The sequence below is a fragment of the Sinohyriopsis cumingii genome, unplaced genomic scaffold (genome assembly GCF_028554795.1).
Source record: "Sinohyriopsis cumingii isolate HCF-2022 unplaced genomic scaffold, ASM2855479v2 utg000127l, whole genome shotgun sequence".
In the NCBI taxonomy this organism is placed as follows: Eukaryota; Metazoa; Mollusca; class Bivalvia; order Unionida; family Unionidae; genus Sinohyriopsis; species Sinohyriopsis cumingii.
In genome coordinates this window covers 801,312-822,271 of record NW_028315871.1, presented here as the reverse complement: position 1 = coordinate 822,271, position 20,960 = coordinate 801,312, and the positions used below count along the sequence as shown (strand labels likewise).

Genomic DNA, 20,960 nt, shown 5'->3' with positions numbered 1-20,960 from the left:
ACCATTTCCATGACAATGTTACCTGTGTACATCATAGAATTAATAAAATGTATCACCCTAAGTCATCACTTAAAGTAATCACCATTTCCATGACAATGTTACCTGTGTACATCATAGAATTAATAAAATGTATAACCCATAGTCATCACTTAAAGTAATCACCATTTCCATGACAATGTTACCTGTGTACATCATAGAATTAATAAAATGTATAACCCTAAGTCATCACTTAAAGTAATCACCATTTCCATGACAATGTTACCTGTGTACATCATAGAATTAATAAAATGTATAACCCATAGTCATCACTTAAAGTAATCACCATTTCCATGACAATGTTACCTGTGTACATCATAGAATTAATAAAATGTATAACCCATAGTCATCACTTAAAGTAATCACCATTTCCATGACAATGTTACCTGTGTACATCATAGAATTAATAAAATGTATAACCCATAGTCATCACTTAAAGTAATCACCATTTCCATGACAATGTTACCTGTGTACATCATAGAATTAATAAAATGTATAACCCATAGTCATCACTTAAAGTAATCACCATTTCCATGACAATGTTACCTGTGTACATCATAGAATTAATAAAATGTATAACCCTAAGTCATCACTTAAAGTAATCACCATTTCCATGACAATGTTACCTGTGTACATCATAGAATTAATAAAATGTATAACCCTAAGTCATCACTTAAAGTAATCACCATTTCCATGACAATGTTACCTGTGTACATCATAGAATTAATAAAATGTATAACCCATAGTCATCACTTAAAGTAATCACCATTTCCATGACAATGGTACCTGTGTACATCATAGAATTAATCAAATGTATAACCCTAAGTCATCACTTAAAGTAATCACCATTTCCATGACAATGTTACCTGTGTACATCATAGAATTAATAAAATGTATCACCCTAAGTCATCACTTAAAGTAATCACCATTTCCATGACAATGTTACCTGTGTACATCATAGAATTAATAAAATGTATAACCCATAGTCATCACTTAAAGTAATCACCATTTCCATGACAATGTTACCTGTGTACATCATAGAATTAATAAAATGTATAACCCATAGTCATCACTTAAAGTAATCACCATTTCCATGACAATGTTACCTGTGTACATCATAGAATTAATAAAATGTATAACCCTAAGTCATCACTTAAAGTAATCACCATTTCCATGACAATGGTACCTGTCTACATCATAGGTATGACCTTCTCTTTCATGTCCACAGTTAATTCATTAGCAATACCTAGCAATAATTGCAATGAATAATGAATTTGCTCGCTAAATGTTTACAAATGTTTTAAAATTATGATTGAAACAGCGGAGGTTGAGACTGGAAAAAATGGGGATTAGTCATTGACGTAAAAAGAGTTAGCATCAGAATTCTATGGCACAGGAAACTATAAATTCTAGAATTTATGACAATGAAAGCATATCTATAAATATACTTTCTGTATATAAAGAATTGTTCAACTGTGAATCATTAAGGTTTGTGAGCCATCTTATTAAGATATTATTTAAAATATGCAGGATGAATCATGTATACAGACATAAAAAAATTATGGTAATAATTAAAAATAAGTTAATTTACCATTAAGTTGTAGGTACTGCGTGGTTTCAGCTTTTGTGAAGTGGAGTCCCTCATACTCCTTTCCACTGGCCACATCTTGTTTGACACAGCTGGCTTTTATTTGATTTCTTCTTGTGCTTGATATGGAACATAAGATTATGTTTTAATAAAATGTGTTTTTGTTAGAGTAAGAATCCATGCCATGAACCAATCCTTGACTAAAGTGTATTTTCAAAGTAACATTTATACGATATTCAAATAATTGGAATTTATCCAATTTCTTCTTGTCCTTAATAAGTTCTTATTAACTGTGTTTGTTAGAATAAGAATCAAACACATTATTCAAGAATCAGCTAAAGTGTATCCACAAACTAACAATTTTAAGATACTGACCTGGTCTTGATGCATTCATCTTTAACACATAATCAATCCAAGAACTGTGTTTTTGCTTCAGAATTATGTAGATAACGTTCATGGTAGGTGTGTGTGTGTGTGATTTGGATTTGTAATGTAGCTTTAAAAAAATTCAGTCATATCGCTATGATGTCTGCAATGTGGCAGTTTATAGTGGTGTCTAGCACTGGGGCATCATGCCGCAGACATGTAGCATGATATCCCAACCAGTCACATTATCCTGACACCAGGCCAACCAGTCCTAACACTAACCTCTTAATACTCAGCGCCAAGCAAGGCAGATGTTAGTACAAATTTTTAAAGTCTTTGGTATGACTCTATCAGGGTTTGAGGTGGACACTCTAACCACTAAGCCACTGGAGCGTTATTTTAATTGGTAGGTAGTTATTTCAATGTAAAAAAGCAAATAAATATACCCCTTTATGAATTATGTTACCACTCTCTTACTTTTTTTGTTCTTCTATTTTAATCTTTTATGAGACCCATGTGGCATAAATTCGTAGTAACAGCATATGTAAATGTAACATGCTGCATCAGTATGTTAGAGACACATACGTAGGTCCTGTATTATTTTTGTAATTATGCTCTAAAGGAAATAAAAAGCTAGAATATCAAAACAGCAAAACATTTGAGTAAATTATGTTTCTCTGTGAATACTTACTTTTTTGTTGTTGAGTTTAATTATAGAGGCGTGCACACAATTGTGCAGCCTGCTAGTTGTTCCTGGGGAAGGGAATGGTGCCACCTCCCCCAGACTTTTATGGGTTCAAGGAACCCTAATAGTTTGGCCTCAATCTGTGGGTCCATAAAGGTCCCTTACAGTTGAATGGTTGGCTGTCATTAGTGGGAAGGAGAGCTCGGAAACCGTCCTGGTTGCTTTACATCGCTGGTTTCTTGTTGCATTTGCCTGGTGTTTCTTGCAATTTTTTTAAAAAATTCTTTTTATTTTTTTTATTTTTTTCAAAATGTTCTAGAAAGGGGGAATGTTCTATGCTGTTTATAGAGGTTGTTAGTAGAAATCATGTATGAAGAGAGATTTTCAAGGTTATTATGGTATTACTAGTCGAGGTGTTTAGCGTGTGCTTCCTACGTTATGTTATTTATAAGTTTTTAGATATTGATTCTTTAAGAATACTTATTAGATTATATTAACATAATGGATATAAGCCTACTGCCTTTTGAATCCAGCCCTGCTAAAAAAGATGAACAATTGTCTTTTCTTGACTATTTTTTTTCAAACAAAGTGCAATAACTCAAGCCCATTACAGTCCCTTGCCATCGCCAGGTGTTGTCAGTTTCTGACTTGATATATATGTGAACGTAGATGCTCACATGGTGGGGAGGGTTTTTAAGTATTGTGATCAGGTAAACATTTTCAGGAAAACATAATTTGCTTTAAATATTTGTTTTCTCCTTCAAATAGATTCCCCGATCCCATTAACAATAGGAGATTAGGTAACAGGAGGGAATGCTGAGGATCTGACATCTACCTCTGGTATCCTTCTAGGGAAATATACCTGGAATCCCCTCTTGAATAATCATGCATTCTCCTGATAACCAACATGGCCCAGAACCACATGATTGTGACTTCTATCAAGTGAAGATGAGTCGTGAAATCTTACAAAATTTCATAAAGCTGATAGGCTGTGTTGACTGGGTTTAGTGGTCATCTGGGTAACCCATATCCAGAGTTTGTCTCTGTGAAGCTAATCTCTGACATAAAAGCTTGAGAAGGTTGACAATGCATGCCATCAACCACTTCTATTATATCTTGAATTAAAACATTGCTTTCAAACCTCTGACATCAGCCAACCATGACTGCACCCCTGACCTAGGAATGATCATGTCGGGCATGATAATGGCTTGTTGATCAAGGGGACCTGAGAATGGGTACCACTGACTAGCAATGTCATCAGTAATGAAGCATAATAAGCTGGACTACCTTAATCAAGTCCACTGCTGCAATGAATAATCCGAGGAGATGCAATAACTCTCTCACTGAAATCTAAGTCTTGATAGAAAGAGACTTGACCAGGTCTATGGTTCATATTATGTAATCATGGGGAAGCAGTGGCCAATTGAGGATGATGAGAAATTCCATACCCAGGTGGACAAAACACCAGAATGAATGAAGATTTGATTGGCCACATGTCATAAAAATGCCTAAATGATATAAAAGTGAAAGGAGATCGTTCATCTTTTAAAGCAGAATCAACTTTATCACATATTTTGCAGGATGTCATCCAAGTATGCTGCTATTACTGTAGATGAATTCAACTGGAACATAGTGATGAAACAATTCAAAATAATACTGGTAAAAGCACCAGGATTTATACAGAAGTCAAATGCTAGGACTTTGAACTAAAAAACCATGTCATGGTCAACAAACCAAATTTTTTTATGCTGAGTGGATAAGTATGTATCAAACCAAATTGAGTGGATAGGGAAATAAAATTATGCATCAAACCAATTGAGTGGATAGGGAAATAAAAGTTTCCATCAAACCAATTGAGACTGATGGCATACTCATCCTTTTTAATGGAGAAATGGAAGGCTCTTACCATCTCCATCTTTAATCTTCTTGGTGGGACATACTGGTTGAGGCAACTCAGGTTCAGTCTCAAGTTCCTGTTTGCCTTCTGTATGAGTAAAGACCTTTAATAAAATCTGAAAATTATAGTTTTATTTATTTTCTTCCTTGCATGACCTCCATCACCAGTAGTAACCCGTCTGGTGATGACAGACCATATCTCCAGCAGTAAAAATTCACCTGGTCTGACAGTACTTGCATAAGATGGGGTGAAGAGAAGTGGTTTGAAATTGCATGGATCAGCCAATCATCTTGATGGATGAAGGGTGATACAGTAAGAAAATCCTGCATCATAGTCTATTTCGAAGGCTGTCTTCTGTCACTGGGGTTAGATTGACAATGAGTACTTGACTATAAAGATCCCTTATCCCTGTTCCAACCATATTTCCTCTTTTGTGGTCCTGATAGACTATTCCAAAATGACAGTGTGGGATTGGCAGTTCCTGAGATACTTGCCTCCAAACATCTTCAGTCTTCACTCCAAAGAGTAGAGGAGACTGAAACAGGGGGAGTCCTTAAATCTAGACTATGGTGCACCTTATGAGATGTGGAACAATGATGCCAAGTCGAACATAGAGAAAGTGATAACCAGATTTGTACCTAGTCTGTCCACTTTACAGAACAGTGGCTGGGACATTATGTACTGCCACCAGATTTGTATCTAGGGCTGGGATACAAGTACAAAAGACAACTGAATGTGTCTTTTACCAGTGGTATGAAAACATCGCTGGTACTTGGCATTACATGGATCATAAATGTGACCAGATATGAGGTCATTAATCCCCTTTATCTTGGTAGATAGAGAAAGTATCTGGAAAGAGTGTTTCTTCCTCAATGATGAATGTACTGACACCTTAACCTCATAGTTTGGTTTGGTGGTGGTGGGTGGGAAGCATTCTAAAGCTGTCACCACCCTATAAATCTCTCTGACAGCTGCCTGGAAAGTAAACTCTGTCTTTTCCATGGTAGGATCAGAGTATTGTTTGCTTTGGAGTAGCCTCATTATTGTTACTGCATGGACTGCAAGTCCTAGTATTGGTCAGTCTGCATGTACGATTCAACCATCCCAGGTGGCAAACATGACAACATCCCATCATCTCACACTTTAAGTTCACTAGCTCTTCCTTGCAAATATGCTGGGAACATGTTGACAATCTGTTCTGCTGGCTGAATGTGTTGTGCTTAGGTGGATGGCTGGTTTACCAGGCAAAAGGTCAGCCTGGATGCCAGCTATATAAAATCTGGCCCAATCTTCAACTTTACCACCATTGCTAAAGGCTTGGCTGGACAGATGTAATTTTCAGTAAATTCTCCATCATAATAAGGGAACTGTCACTGAAGGTGTGGCAAGACAGGTGTATCTATCACTATGATTCCCAAATACCACAGGAGGATGGTCTGGTCAATCAATCAAGTCCACCAATTGGCAGGATGGAATAATTTTGCAGTAAAATGCCCACCACAATAAGGAAATGTTGCTGAAGGTGATGCAAGATGGATGGATATATCACAAAGATCCATGTAATGTGTAACTGATTGCATTGTCATCTATTGCACCAGAAAATGTTATTTGTTTCAAAGCAGATCCTTGTAAATCTAAAGAGCAATTTCCTCCATTTATGCTGATGTCATTGTAGCTGTTTTTCATCGTAGTTTAGGTGGAGAGTGGTCTCACAAAAGGATCGCATTTTGTGCATAACTACCAACCAGACCTCCTAAGACTAAGACTTATGTATGATGCATGGTAGAGAGGAAGTCTTTTTGGTGTACAAGTCACAAGTGTCTTTTCTAGCCTTGAACTTCATAAAAACATAGTATATTTGGTTATCATTAACACTGAAATAATACAAAATAAAGATAATTATTAACACAATGTAGCATAAATAAAAATTAGCATGCAAATAAGATGCTAATACACACCCATTACTGATATAATAAAGGAAAACACTAAGTCATGAATAAATACTTGTTAAATGAAAGCATATTTGCCATTTTATTACGTAATTACACATTTGTCCAAAAATTATGGAAAAAATATAAAATTAATGTGTAACAACTGTGTAGTAATGACCAAGCTACACAATAACTTCAGTGACTACCGATAATTTCTTTCTTAAAGCTTGGAATATTTAGAAGGTAATTCCATGTGTATTTCAACATGACAGCCAAGTATAAAAACTGGCAACACCTAACGGTGGCAGGTGAAAGTAAGAAGGCATGAATTATTTCCCTTTGTCTCTATGACATATTATGTAAGATGATTTTTCATCTTTTAAGTAGTGCTGGATTTGGGAGGTAGTAGGCCTATATCCTTAATGTAATCAGGTAATGTATTTCACAAAGAAAAAGACCATTAGCTTCTTTACACCTTTTAAGTCATTTTGTATTTGTGTAATATAATAACAAGAAGTGAGAAGATTAACACTTACCTTTCTTCATGCTCCTTTGCTACATCATTATCTGTAATTTCAATGGATAACAATTTCAGGCATAATGAAACAAAAACAGTTGTCATATTGTTTACTAACTTTGATAAAGCAGCAATGTGACCAGCGAGTATCACTAGATTTAGAAAGCCATTAACATAATCTTAGAAACACAGGTATTTAAATCCTAGGGGCCGTGGGTGGCCGAGTGGTCTAAATGCTTGCCTTTACAGATCACATACATATGGCCTCTATCTAGTACATGGGTTTGAGTCTCCGGGATGACCAATGTGGAAATGTAAAAGAGGTGACCAGTAGTTTCCTATGGGTCAGTGGTTCCTACTAGAGTTTTCCTGGGTTCTCTCTCAACCATATTTCCTGGCCACCATGTATATCCTATTAGGTGCTCAAAAATGGCCTTAAACCCATAACAATAACAATTCAAATTCTGTTAGGTACAGTATGTGGATGTAGCATTAAAGTACATTAGTTTATTCATTGAATCTTATCCCATGAAATGTTATATGTAGATATATATTGATTGCACTGTGCCAAAATAATGATAAAATGTTAACAAGAAAGGCTATACAAATAATTGAAATAACTTGTGTATTTATTTTCTGCCATTCCTGACACACACATTTAAGATGATATTTGCTTTAATTTTTTGAGCTGATGATTGTAGTCTTTCTTACCATGTTCAGTTTTCTTTCTATGCTGATATCTTCTCCAAAGAAGTATGCCTATTACCACACATAAAATGACGACAAATCCGGCAATTATGCCGCCAGCTATCCCAGCAACTGATGTTCCATGACTTGCAGAGGTACTTTCTACTACAAATATGAACAACAGTCATTTAAATTATATCTAATTGTAGCAAAGAGTTCATCTAATTAATCATATACTTGTAGCAAAGAGTTCATCTAATTAGTCATATACTTGTAGCAAAGAGTTCATCTAATTAGTCATATACTTGTAGCAAAGAGTTCATCTAATTAGTCATATACTTGTAGCAAAGAGTTCATCTAATTAGTCATATACTTGTAGCAAAGAGTTCATCTAATTAGTCATATACCTGTTCCTGCTGTAAATGAAAGCACATGAAAATTCATATTATAGAAAGGGGTCCAAAACTTTGAAGAAATTCAGGCAAGTGTTCACAAGTAAAAACTACTGCCAGGTAATTTGAATCCTTTAGTAAGATCTGAGATAACCTAAGCATAGTTGGGTAAATTTTGTGGTACACTGTATTTAATCTGCATTTATTATCCTGGCATTTAAGGAAGGAATGGATTTATTATTAACAGCTACACCCCATTTTTATCTATTTGTCTGTCCATCTATTTGTAACAAAGCTTGTCAATACTTCTTTTCCACACAACTTAGAAGACTTTAATTAAACTCTGTCAGCTAAATATGAAACTGGTGCAGATGTGGATTAAAATTACCTTATGTTTGGCTTATTTTGGTGAGAATTTCTTGAAACTTTAAAACAAAATGGAGGTATACAATTCATCGTCACATCTCATCCACTGCTTGGAAGGATTTATTGAAGCTTCCTTGGCAATATATATAGTGATATAGAATTAAGGCTTTACTGATTCATCTTGTGGGAAATTTCTTGAAACTTGTATTTCTTAATCATGATTCATCATCACTTCATCTCCCACGTTGGTCAGAGGATTGTACTGAAATCTTACAGCAAAATATGGGGTTGGTATAAATGTGCAAGAAGTTCAATTGCTTTACTTCTCACTGTGCAGTTGGGGTGTGTGTAGTTCACCAGAATTTGGATGTCTGGGGAACATTTGAGATCAGCCATTTTGCCATGACCATGGTCAAACTGGAGTCAACCATGTCTGTATGAATAACAATGGGGAAACATGGAGTCGTTAGGGTCATTGAGCCACCACATTAAGGCAGGTTGGGTTTTATTCCAAGCCATCTGCTGATGGAGCCAGTATTTTACAAAACAGACAAAATGTCATCTGTTAATCTTTTTGACCTTACAGGTATATAACAATTTTCTTGTAATCATTCTAATGCTCCAGTGGCCTAAGTGGTTAGAGCATATGCCTTGGATAAGTGGTACCATCAACTGCTTTGGTTGGCACTCAGCATTAAGAGGTTAGTGTTAGGGCTGACTGGCCTGGTGTCAGGATAATGTCAATGGGTTGGACATGATGCCATATGTCTGTAACATCATGCCCCAGTGCAAGAATTACCATAAACTGCCACACTGCTGACATCATAGTGATATGACTCAGATTATTAAAGCTATGTTAAAAATCCAAAACACACATATACACACATGTTTGTAATCATTTATGACACATGGTAACTGTTTTCAGAGATTGTGTTTTCAATTAGCACATCACATATAGTAATAATATTTTAAATATGAAAGTCATCAAGTTTAATTTTAGCAAGGTTCTTTTCATTGTCTTTTTGGTACTTGCTCAGAATTTTAAACTACTCTTGCTTGCCTCCAATTTAGTACACATTGTGATTGTGCTACTATTCTATTTTATAAATAGGAGTTTAGTACCACACTGTGATAATGCTACTATTCTATTTTATAAATAGGAGTTTAGTACCACACTGTGATTATGCTACTATTCTATTTTATAAATAGGAGTTTAGTACCACACTGTGATTATGCTACTATTCTATTTTATAAATAGGAGTTTAGTACCACAGTGTGATAATGCTACTATTCTATTTTATAAATAGGAGTTTAGTACCACAGTGTGATAATGCTACTATTCTATTTTATAAATAGGAGTTTAGTACCACAGTGTGATAATGCTACTATTCTATTTTATAAATAGGAGTTTAGTACCACAGTGTGATAATGCTACTATTCTATTTTATAAATAGGAGTTTAGTACCACATTGTGATAATGCTACTATTCTATTTTATAAATAGGAGTTTAGTACCACATTGTGATTATGCTACTATTCTATTTTATAAATAGGAGTTTAGTACCACATTGTGATTATGCTACTATTCTATTTTATAAATAGGAGTTTAGTACCACACTGTGATAATGCTACTATTCTATTTTATAAATAGGAGTTTAGTACCACAGTGTGATAATGCTACTATTCTATTTTATAAATAGGAGTTTAGTACCACATTGTGATAATGCTACTATTCTATTTTATAAATAGGAGTTTAGTACCACATTGTGATTATGCTACTATTCTATTTTATAAATAGGAGTTTAGTACCACATTGCGATAATGCTACTATTCTATTTTATAAATAGGAGTTTAGTACCACATTGCGATAATGCTACTATTCTATTTTATAAATAGGAGTTTAGTACCACAGTGTGATAATGCTACTATTCTATTTTATAAATAGGAGTTTAGTACCACAGTGTGATAATGCTACTATTCTATTTTATAAATAGGAGTTTAGTACCACATTGTGATTATGCTACTATTCTATTTTATAAATAGGAGTTTAGTACCACATTGCGATAATGCTACTATTCTATTTTATAAATAGGAGTTTAGTACCACATTGCGATAATGCTACTATTCTATTTTATAAATAGGAGTTTAGTACCACAGTGTGATAATGCTACTATTCTATTTTATAAATAGGAGTTTAGTACCACATTGTGATAATGCTACTATTCTATTTTATAAATAGGAGTTTAGTACCACATTGTGATTATGCTACTATTCTATTTTATAAATAGGAGTTTAGTACCACAGTGTGATAATGCTACTATTCTATTTTATAAATAGGAGTTTAGTACCACATTGTGATTATGCTACTATTCTATTTTATAAATAGGAGTTTAGTACCACATTGTGATAATGCTACTATTCTATTTTATAAATAGGAGTTTAGTACCACATTGTGATTATGCTACTATTCTATTTTATAAATAGGAGTTTAGTACCACAGTGTGATAATGCTACTATTCTATTTTATAAATAGGAGTTTAGTACCACATTGTGATAATGCTACTATTCTATTTTATAAATAGGAGTTTAGTACCACACTGTGATAATGCTACTATTCTATTTTATAAATAGGAGTTTAGTACCACACTGTGATAATGCTACTATTCTATTTTATAAATAGGAGTTTAGTACCACACTGTGATAATGCTACTATTCTATTTTATAAATAGGAGTTTAGTACCACAGTGTGATAATGCTACTATTCTATTTTATAAATAGGAGTTTAGTACCACAGTGTGATAATGCTACTATTCTATTTTATAAATAGGAGTTTAGTACCACAGTGTGATAATGCTACTATTCTATTTTATAAATAGGAGTTTAGTACCACACTGTGATAATGCTACTATTCTATTTTATAAATAGGAGTTTAGTACCACACTGTGATAATGCTACTATTCTATTTTATAAATAGGAGTTTAGTACCACAGTGTGATTATGCTACTATTCTATTTTATAAATAGGAGTTTAGTACCACAGTGTGATAATGCTACTATTCTATTTTATAAATAGGAGTTTAGTACCACATTGTGATTATGCTACTATTCTATTTTATAAATAGGAGTTTAGTACCACATTGTGATTATGCTACTATTCTATTTTATAAATAGGAGTTTAGTACCACATTGTGATAATGCTACTATTCTATTTTATAAATAGGAGTTTAGTACCACATTGTGATTATGCTACTATTCTATTTTATAAATAGGAGTTTAGTACCACATTGTGATAATGCTACTATTCTATTTTATAAATAGGAGTTTAGTACCACACTGTGATAATGCTACTATTCTATTTTATAAATAGGAGTTTAGTACCACACTGTGATAATGCTACTATTCTATTTTATAAATAGGAGTTTAGTACCACATTGTGATAATGCTACTATTCTATTTTATAAATAGGAGTTTAGTACCACATTGTGATAATGCTACTATTCTATTTTATAAATAGGAGTTTAGTACCACATTGTGATAATGCTACTATTCTATTTTATAAATAAGAGCCAATCGGCTTTGTCTCAGTTTAATGTAAAACCTTGCCATCTAATTTATGTATATAGCTTTTGATACTCATCATAGTTTTCTTCCTCTAAGGGTCAATCAAAGCTGATATTCTAGGCAAGTACCTTTTGACACTGGCATAAAATTCTAATTTAAAAGGTTCATTTTGGACCATCTGGGTTGGATAGGTTTATTCCCATGGAATTGGCTGGACTCCTTCAAGCTGATTTCTTGAAGTACATCAACATTAGCATGCAGTATTGACTTGTCTAACTGTATTTATCAAAATACAACAAAAGGAAATGGATTTCAGCCTCACCACACAGTGTAAAGGATATAATATATGAACTCAAAGCTTATGCTTTATGATCAACTAAACTTTTACTGATTTTCCAGGCACACATGCTGCAATGGGAAAAAACAATGTTTTGACATTCACAAAAATCCATTTTATCAAATACACTTGTAAAGTTGCAGGAACTATTTTGTAAATAGATGAGCTCAGCTTTGAATAAAACTTATGAGACCAGAAGTCTATGTGCCATACCAAATCTGTTAGAACCAGTGGACTACAACTGAGGTCAACAATAAAAGGATCAGAACCAGTGGTCAAGTGGCCCTGGAATCAAATAGTTTTGATGCTGTAAATGGTTCAATATGTATATTCTGTAAGAATTTCTATTATTGATCATGATCTAAGAAAGTATATACATGAGCTTTTATGTCACACACTAAGCCTTTAACTTGTTACAACTCTTTGATCTTCTCTGTCACACACTATATCTTTAACTTGTTACAACTCTTTGATCTTCTCTGTCACACACTATATCTTTAACTTGTTACAACTCTTTGATCTTCTCTGTCACACACTATATCTTTAACTTGTTACAACTCTTTGATCTTCTCTGTCACACACTATATCTTTAACTTGTTACAACTCTTTGATCTTCTCTGTCACACACTATATCTTTAACTTGTTACAACTCTTTGATCTTCTCTGTCACACACTATATCTTTAATTTGTTACAACACTTTGATCTTCTCTGTCACACACTAAGCCTTTAACTTGTTACAACACTTTGATCTTAAAGTAATAGAAAACAGTGTATCAGAAAATTTTGTAAATTCAATAATTGATTTCCATAAAATTATAAGTGAAGATTAAAAAAGAACCTAAAGTATTGTGAATTAAGTCCCATATATTCCAAAAAGTTATATCAAGAGTCCTAATCAATAAAGTTCTAATTAAAGTCCAGTAGTGTTAGTAAATAACATTTTGAATAAATCAAACTCAAAAGCAGAACACAACAATACAAATTATCCTGCTTCAAATGATATTGCGAGAATGTGTGATGTGATGTGATTTGGATTTTTAATGTAGCTTTAACAATTTTTCAGTCATATCGCTACGATGTCTGCAATGTGGCAGTTTATAGTGATGTCTAGCACTGAGGCATCATGCCGCAGACATGTAGCATGATGTCCCACCCAGTCACATTATCCTGACACCGGGCTGACCAGTCCTAACACTAACTTCTTAATGCTGAGCACCAAGTGAGGCAGCTGTTAGTACTTTTTTTGTAAGTCTTTGGTACGACTCAGCCAGGGATCGGACCCACGACCTCCCGCATCCGAGGCAGACACTCTAACCACTAGGCCACTGGAGTGGTGATATTGCAAGAATAAATAATTTTTCTCGTAAACAAGATTAAATAAAAACCCAAGAAACAAAAGTCTCTATGACTTGAAGGATGGTATAAAGTCTCAATGACTTGAAGGATGGTATAAAGTCTCAATGACTTGAAGGATGGTAAAAAGTCTCAATGACTTGAAGGATGACATAAAGTCTCAATGACTTGAAGGATGGTATAAAGTCAATGACCTGAAGGATGGTATAAAGTCTCAATGATTTGAATGACGGTATAAAGTCTCAATGATTTGAATGACGGTATAAAGTCTCAATGACTTGAAGGATGACATAAAGTCTCAATGACTTGAAGGATGGTATAAAATCAATGACCTGAAGGATGGTATAAAGTCAATGACTTGAAGGATGGTATAAAGTCAATGACCTGAAGGATGGCATAAAGTCTCAATGACTTGAAGGATGGCATAAAGTCTCAATACTTTGATGGATGACATAAAGTCTCAATGACTTGAAGGATGGCATAAAGTCTATATGATGAAAGATGGCATAAAGTCTCAATGACTTCCGTGACTGTCCCAAGAAAAACCTGATTAACATTACTCAAGCAAACAAGTTCCCTGAATTTTCAAGAATGTGCTGAATGCCACATAAATTCAATCAAAAGGAACATCATAAGCAAATCACTTTATTTATTTCATCAAAATTTCACCAGAATTGTAAGTCATAAAGTATTGTGCCTTAGTAGCTAAGAACCAGAAACATAAACTACTTTTAAATATTTTTTCTAATGTTTCACAGGGGACTGGGATTTTCATGTTTTAACTGAGAAAAGTTAGATCCAGATTTCTTAATTAATTTTCAAAAATGCTTATGTACTCCTCCATGTTGACAATGTTGGACATATAGTAAACAATTTATACTGGCACAATTAGTCAGAACTTGAATGTAATGGGAACATAATTTTCAAACAAGATACATAAGGATAAATACATCTTAACATGAAAAAAAAAGATAAAGCAATAAGTTTTACTGTCCAATGAAAGTGTCAACATAGATATACATGTACCAGCCAATGAATCATAACAACCTTTTATGTGACAAAATATATATTCAATAACTTAATGAATAGTGAAATAGTCCTTTATTTAGTCTGATGGAATGAAATGGTATGTAGTCAACACAATCTATGCAAACATCATGTCTTATTCATTGTGGACAGTACATTTATTTCACACTCATTTTTTTCCCCATCTTGCTTCTATTCCTCATATATTCGTAGCTTGTGATTAAAGTGACTATTTTGTATTTTTCTGACTGGCAAATATTGTCAAATTTACAACAGTGTGACATCAAAATGAGCATGAGCAAATTCACTCAAACTGTATATAAGTAGTGATAGTTATGGGAAATTTATACATTATTTAATGTTAATATACATTGTTTCTCTAGCTTCAATGCCTTGGGTGATAAAAACGTTATACAACTGGACCAATTTTTAATCAATATGTGTACAAGTATGTGATTTATCTTTCATGACAGGAAAATGTGGAAAAGGAAAAAAAAAGTATAAAGTAATAGTTATCAAACTACACTATCATTTGAATCCACATATTGTTTAAAATAGTATAACTGTCATCTATACCTATCAAATCAAATGGTCTACTCACAAACTTCGTCAAAGCAGATAACTAGTTCCTGATTACAGTGTAATGCTTGACATGAATTGTCTTATAATTTTAATGCACATAATGAGTTCACTACCTATATAAGAGATCAGGTAACTATATCTTATCAGATAATAATCTGAAAGTAAGAAACTTTAAAGTCAGTCAAATGTCAGTCCTTACAGACATTTTCAACATATATGACCTTGTTACAGATTGCAAATTAATCCCTGACATAGGAAGTCTCATGCCAACATATATGACCTTGTTACAGATTGCAAATTAATCAATGACACAGGAAGTCTCATACCAAATCTGATCAAAATTTAAAAATTGGTATGGTGTTTTGGAGACAAAGTAAAATATTCCATACATAAATGAATAATAGGTGTATTACCTTCAGGAATGAATATTGTAATTATAAATGAGTAGGGACTTCTGCCAATCTCATTCCAGGAGTACATCCTATACTCATAAGTTCCTGGGGGAGGCTGAGTGACATTAACAAAATAAGTTCCATTATAGGTTTGTGTTTCTTTTAGATCTGTAATACTTGAGTTCATCCAGAACGAGTCAGGGCTGGCTGTGGACCTGTATTCTATGGTAAATGTCTGGTTACGACCACCATTAAACCCTGGCTTAAAGTTAAATTCAACCTCTTTCTCTAAAAATCTGTTGAAGTGAAATTCGTCAACTATCCGGGGAGGACCTGCAAAAATTAGAAAATTAAGTTTAAAATTGCTTCATAAAATTTGAATGAATGTTTATAATATCTAGGAATAGACTGTCTGTCTGTCTCTCTCTCTAAAGTTGTTAATGCAAATGCTGGCATGCCAACCCCTCAGTCCTAGCTTCAACCTTTTTCAGAATCAATGCAGCCTGTATGTAAATTATAACATGGTCATGTCTGTCAACTTTAACATATATTACTTCTAGATAATATCTCTATCCAGATACTCATTTGCATAATGTAACTTTATCCATTTTGCAGGAAAATAATTAATTAAAGTGTATCTTAAATTGCAAACCAGTCATAACACCTGTAAATAATGACACAGACTGACAGCAACAGAACTCAGTTGAGATCTAGCTAATATCAAGCGGCAACCATAGTGTGGTAGAAATATAATAATAATTCCTGCCTAAGTCAAAACCAACTGCAAACAATATAGACTATTATTTCCCAATAATGTACAATAATGTATTGTACTACAATCAATAACTGATGGAAGACCACAAGGATGAATGGAGGTATAAACAGGGAAGAATGAATGAATGTATAGACAGAGCAGCAATAATGGATGTATGAACAAGGGAATTATGAACTAGACAGTGGGGGTGATCACAAGTGACCACTATAATCTAACTAGGGGCAGTCAAGCAAAGTCCAAGATGGGTCTGTAACTTACAATTTAATTTATTATGAAATAAGTCCATCAGATAAGTAAGGCTTCAGTAAGAAATGTAGTTATTTATCAGAGTATACTTGGCAGAGGCTCAATCTTTGAATCACAGATCAAAAGAACATACACTTCATTTTACTGGTGTGGTTAGAGCATCTGCTTTGGATGTGGAAGGTCGAGGGTTCAAACCCCAGGTGAGTCATACCAAAGACTTATAAAAAATGGTACTAGCAGCTGCCTTGCTTGGCACTCAGCATTAAGAGGTTAGTGCTAGGATTGGTTGGTCTGCTGTCAGCATGATGTGACTCAGTGGGACATGATGCTACATGTCTGCGGCAAGATGGGGATGTCAATAGTTTCCAAGTTGTGATACTGAGACAGTGTAAGTTGATTTCATGATGTCCTGTCAAACGTTGTTGAAGTCTGTTCAGCAGCCTGTGAGAAGTATTGCATAGATTTCTGTATTTTAAACTATGAGGGTCATATCTGATGGCACATAGTACAAAGGATGATGGTCTCTACACCAGAATATTACCTATTTTAGTTGAAATTAGTTCATTGGTAATCACAAAACAGAAAATAGCAAGAGAGGACATGCAATGCACAACATATGAGGGACAATAAATAATTAGCTTAATTGGCCCATGGCCTGATGTAGCACAATATCATAATTAGCTTAATTGGCCCATGGCCTGATGTAGGACAATATCATAATTAGCTTAATTGGATCATGGCCTAATGTAGGACAATATCATAATTAGCTTAATTGTATCATGGCCTGATGTAGGACAATATCATAATTAGCTTAATTGGCCCATGACCTGATGTAGGACAATATCATAATTAGCTTAATTGGCCCATGACCTGATGTAGGACAATATCATAATTAGCTTAAGTGGCCCATGACCTGATGTAGGACAATATCATAATTAGCTTAATTGGTCCATGGCCTGATGTAGGATAATATCATAGCTTAACTGGCCCATGGCCTGATGTAGGACAATATCATAATTAGCTTAATTGACCCATGGCCTGATGTAGAACGATATCATAATTAGCTTAATTGGCCCATGGCCTGATGAAGAAAAAATTATAACCATAACCATCATAGATTGTTTAGTACTCAAGTGCCTTGCCAAGGACACATAACTGTAGACAACCAGGCTGATCCAATTCTAGGACATGAAACAGCACATTTTTGGTCACAAATCTTCCATGCTAACCATGGAGTCACTACATCTCCTTAAAATGGCCACCATTGTTGAATGTACTGCCACATTTACAAGATGATAAAAACCCTCCCTGGAAACCATTGTAGCTTCCACCCAAATGTAACAGTTGCATTACTATTCACTAGCTTCTACATTTCTTTTTCATACATGTAAAATAAACCCCCACTATTTAACATACAGTGTTCCAACCTGTATTTATCGTACAATGTTAGCTTGTGTGCATGCCATATATGCCAGTTCTTTATGTTATTGATTGTAGAATACACAGGCTATGAATACAAGTTTGTAATGAAAAATCAACTGGAAGGTATGAAAATGAACTATCATAAACTTTGTATATTAAGAAAAGTTAATTGGACTCCTTTACAAAAAAATACACTGTAGGGAGGAGGCTTGCCTGCTGCATCCAGCTGCAATATGAACTTCTTTGTTCCCAGGAAATTCCTCAACACCAGGGTGTAGTTATCAAAATCATCCTCTGTTAGATTCTGAATGAAAAGATTTGCCATTGCAGCCTCAAGTTTAACTGGTATGCCATAAAATTTTGAATCAGTAACTCTAGTTGAGAGACTCATAGTGATCCTGCTACTGTTTTGTAGTCCAGTCCCATTTTTCTGAAAGATGAAACTCCCAATTGCTGGGTTGCTATAAAAGGGTATGGATATGTTGACAGAATGGCCAGTTAACTCAGCAAAATGAAATTCCTCTTCTTTCAATACAACTGGTGTTCCTACATGAAAAAGAGAAAAAAAGACTACTGTGAACAGTTTATACAGTTTAGGGAAAGACCATTTAATTTTCTGGTAGGGGCCTGCGACTTCTTTAAAAACATATTTTTGGCTTATTAATAGCTGGAAAAAAATATTCCTCTAATTCTGGGAAAAGAACCTATTAATATCACATTATATTAGTTCAACAAATTTAATTGGCTTAAGGCAAAGAGGAAACAATATCCCAGCTCAAAAAAAATCACTGCTTTCCCCACTCCCAGGATCAACTGCTCAGTCACTTATCATACGTAACCGTATCTCTATACAATGCAAACAGTTTATGTTCAGCTAATGCACCCATTGACAAATAAAAATAGAATTTGATCACTGTTAGTAGGTTTTAAGGCCCTGAATAAAGAAAATGACTCAAACTGCTAAAATTCATGGCCTCCAGTCTATGCTTAGTTGTTACAAATATAAATTTTCAAAATAAATGAAATCAGTGTAATGTCAGCTGCATAAATTTATTGTCAAGTTATACAATTTTCAAGTTTTCCCATGCCATTTTATTGACAGACTTGTGATGTGGTAACATATTATTGCATATTTCTTGTCACTGCCTTCCCCAAAAATGGAGGTATACTGACACAACTGCTAAACTACATCCTGGAATGTAATTTTCCTATCAGACTCTTGTGATACTATTTATAGCCATTTTGTTGCAGACATACATTTTTTGTCAGACTAGTGCTCACTATTGTCTTAATGTTGTACGTATGACTATTTTTATTTTAATTTTTGGGTTATATATTTATTTATGAAGCTGTAAAGTTTGAAAAGTAGAGTTTTTTCTATGAGCTTGTAGAACTATACAATTTAATATCATCTGTACAACATTTCTTAATTTGATCATGTACAATGACCCCTTTTAGAACCCCAAACTCGCTTTTAGTCTCAAAACTCTCCCTCCAATGTGTGAAGGGTTGGTAGATATTTAGTAACAACAGCAGCAGCTGTCGTATTAATGGTTGTTGTTGTTGTTGTTGTTGATGTGGGGTTTAACGCCAATTTTCAGCACTCGATAGGCAATACATGGTGGCCAGTATTATTGGTGGAGAAGAACCTGAGAAAAACCCGGGAAGAACCACCAACCCACGAGAAGCTACTGTCAAGCTTTCTCACATACCCACATTGGCTGAATCTGAGACTCGAACCCACGCAGACAGAGGTGAGACGGCAGTGATCCGTAATGGAGAGCACTTTAGACCACCTGGCCCCTCGGGCCCCTCGTATTAATGGTAGAAAAATGTATAATTTTTTATTGAACCTGTATCTTTCATGAAATGGTTCCTATCTGAACCTGATACAGTATATATGGATGTTGACTGGGAAGTATTGACGGACATCATGCTGAATAACTTGAATATCACCTTGTATGCACATTATGATGTCCAAAATTTATGAGCATACATACATACATAAATACATGCATGCATACATACATACATACATGCATACATGCATGCATGCACACACACATGCACATACACACTCACACACTCATACATACATACATACATACATACATACATACATACATACATACATACATATACATCAGGCATTCAGGTAAACAATATCATCAGAAATAAAAATTTGGACTAAGTATAGAATATACCTACAATATATCCAATTAAGGAAAATGTTGACCTAGACCATGACCGTTTAACCTTGAAATCATACAAATAACAGCATAAAAATAAAGATGAAAATATATTATTTCGTGAGAAATAATAAAGAGAGCATAATGAAAAAGGGATCCAATGACTATTATCAAGCAAGCTGTTATGAAGGTAATTCATCCCATCAAGCAAACTTCCCATGATTCCTTGATCTCTAAATATACATGCTTGTTTACCTGTGACCTTGATGTCTACAGCACCAGTCTGTTCAAGCTTCCCATCAATTCCTGTAATATTATTGTCAACGGAGCAGATGTAAGTCCCCATATCCTGAAGGGATAACCTCTCTAATTTCAATGTATTGTGATTTGAGTTTGGAGTTCCCTGAAGATCCAACCTGATAATCTTATCTCCCCACCTCTGCTTCCAGGGATGAAACATATACTCAGCTGGATGTCCTCTTGCTTCACATAAGACTGTCTGAGTCATATTCTGAAGGGTTGGACCACTGACTGTCACACTCACATCTGGGGCATCTGGAAAAAGAGATCATATTCTGAAGGGTTGGACCACTGACTGTCACACTCACATCTG

At 34.4% G+C, this 20,960-nt stretch overlaps 1 protein-coding gene across 5 annotated transcripts in view; it reads right to left on the bottom strand.

Annotated features, from left to right (window-relative positions):
- The window catches only part of LOC149774832 (uncharacterized), a 120,279-nt gene that overhangs the window by 40,660 nt on the left and 58,659 nt on the right, over positions 1–20,960 (bottom strand). For 3 of the 5 annotated variants that reach the window (XM_089944679.1, XM_089944682.1, XM_089944680.1), the window contains exons 8-13: positions 20,603–20,902; positions 18,372–18,704; positions 15,737–16,048; positions 7,732–7,872; positions 7,040–7,070; positions 1,628–1,743 (exon numbers count right to left, since the gene is read on the bottom strand). In XM_089944679.1, the coding sequence (XP_089800805.1) occupies positions 1,628–1,743; positions 7,040–7,070; positions 7,732–7,872; positions 15,737–16,048; positions 18,372–18,704; positions 20,603–20,902 (1,233 nt within the window). The remainder of the gene's footprint in view (positions 1–1,627; positions 1,744–7,039; positions 7,071–7,731; positions 7,873–15,736; positions 16,049–18,371; positions 18,705–20,602; positions 20,903–20,960) is intronic. The other 2 variants (XM_089944681.1, XM_089944684.1) reach the window with 2 other exon arrangements.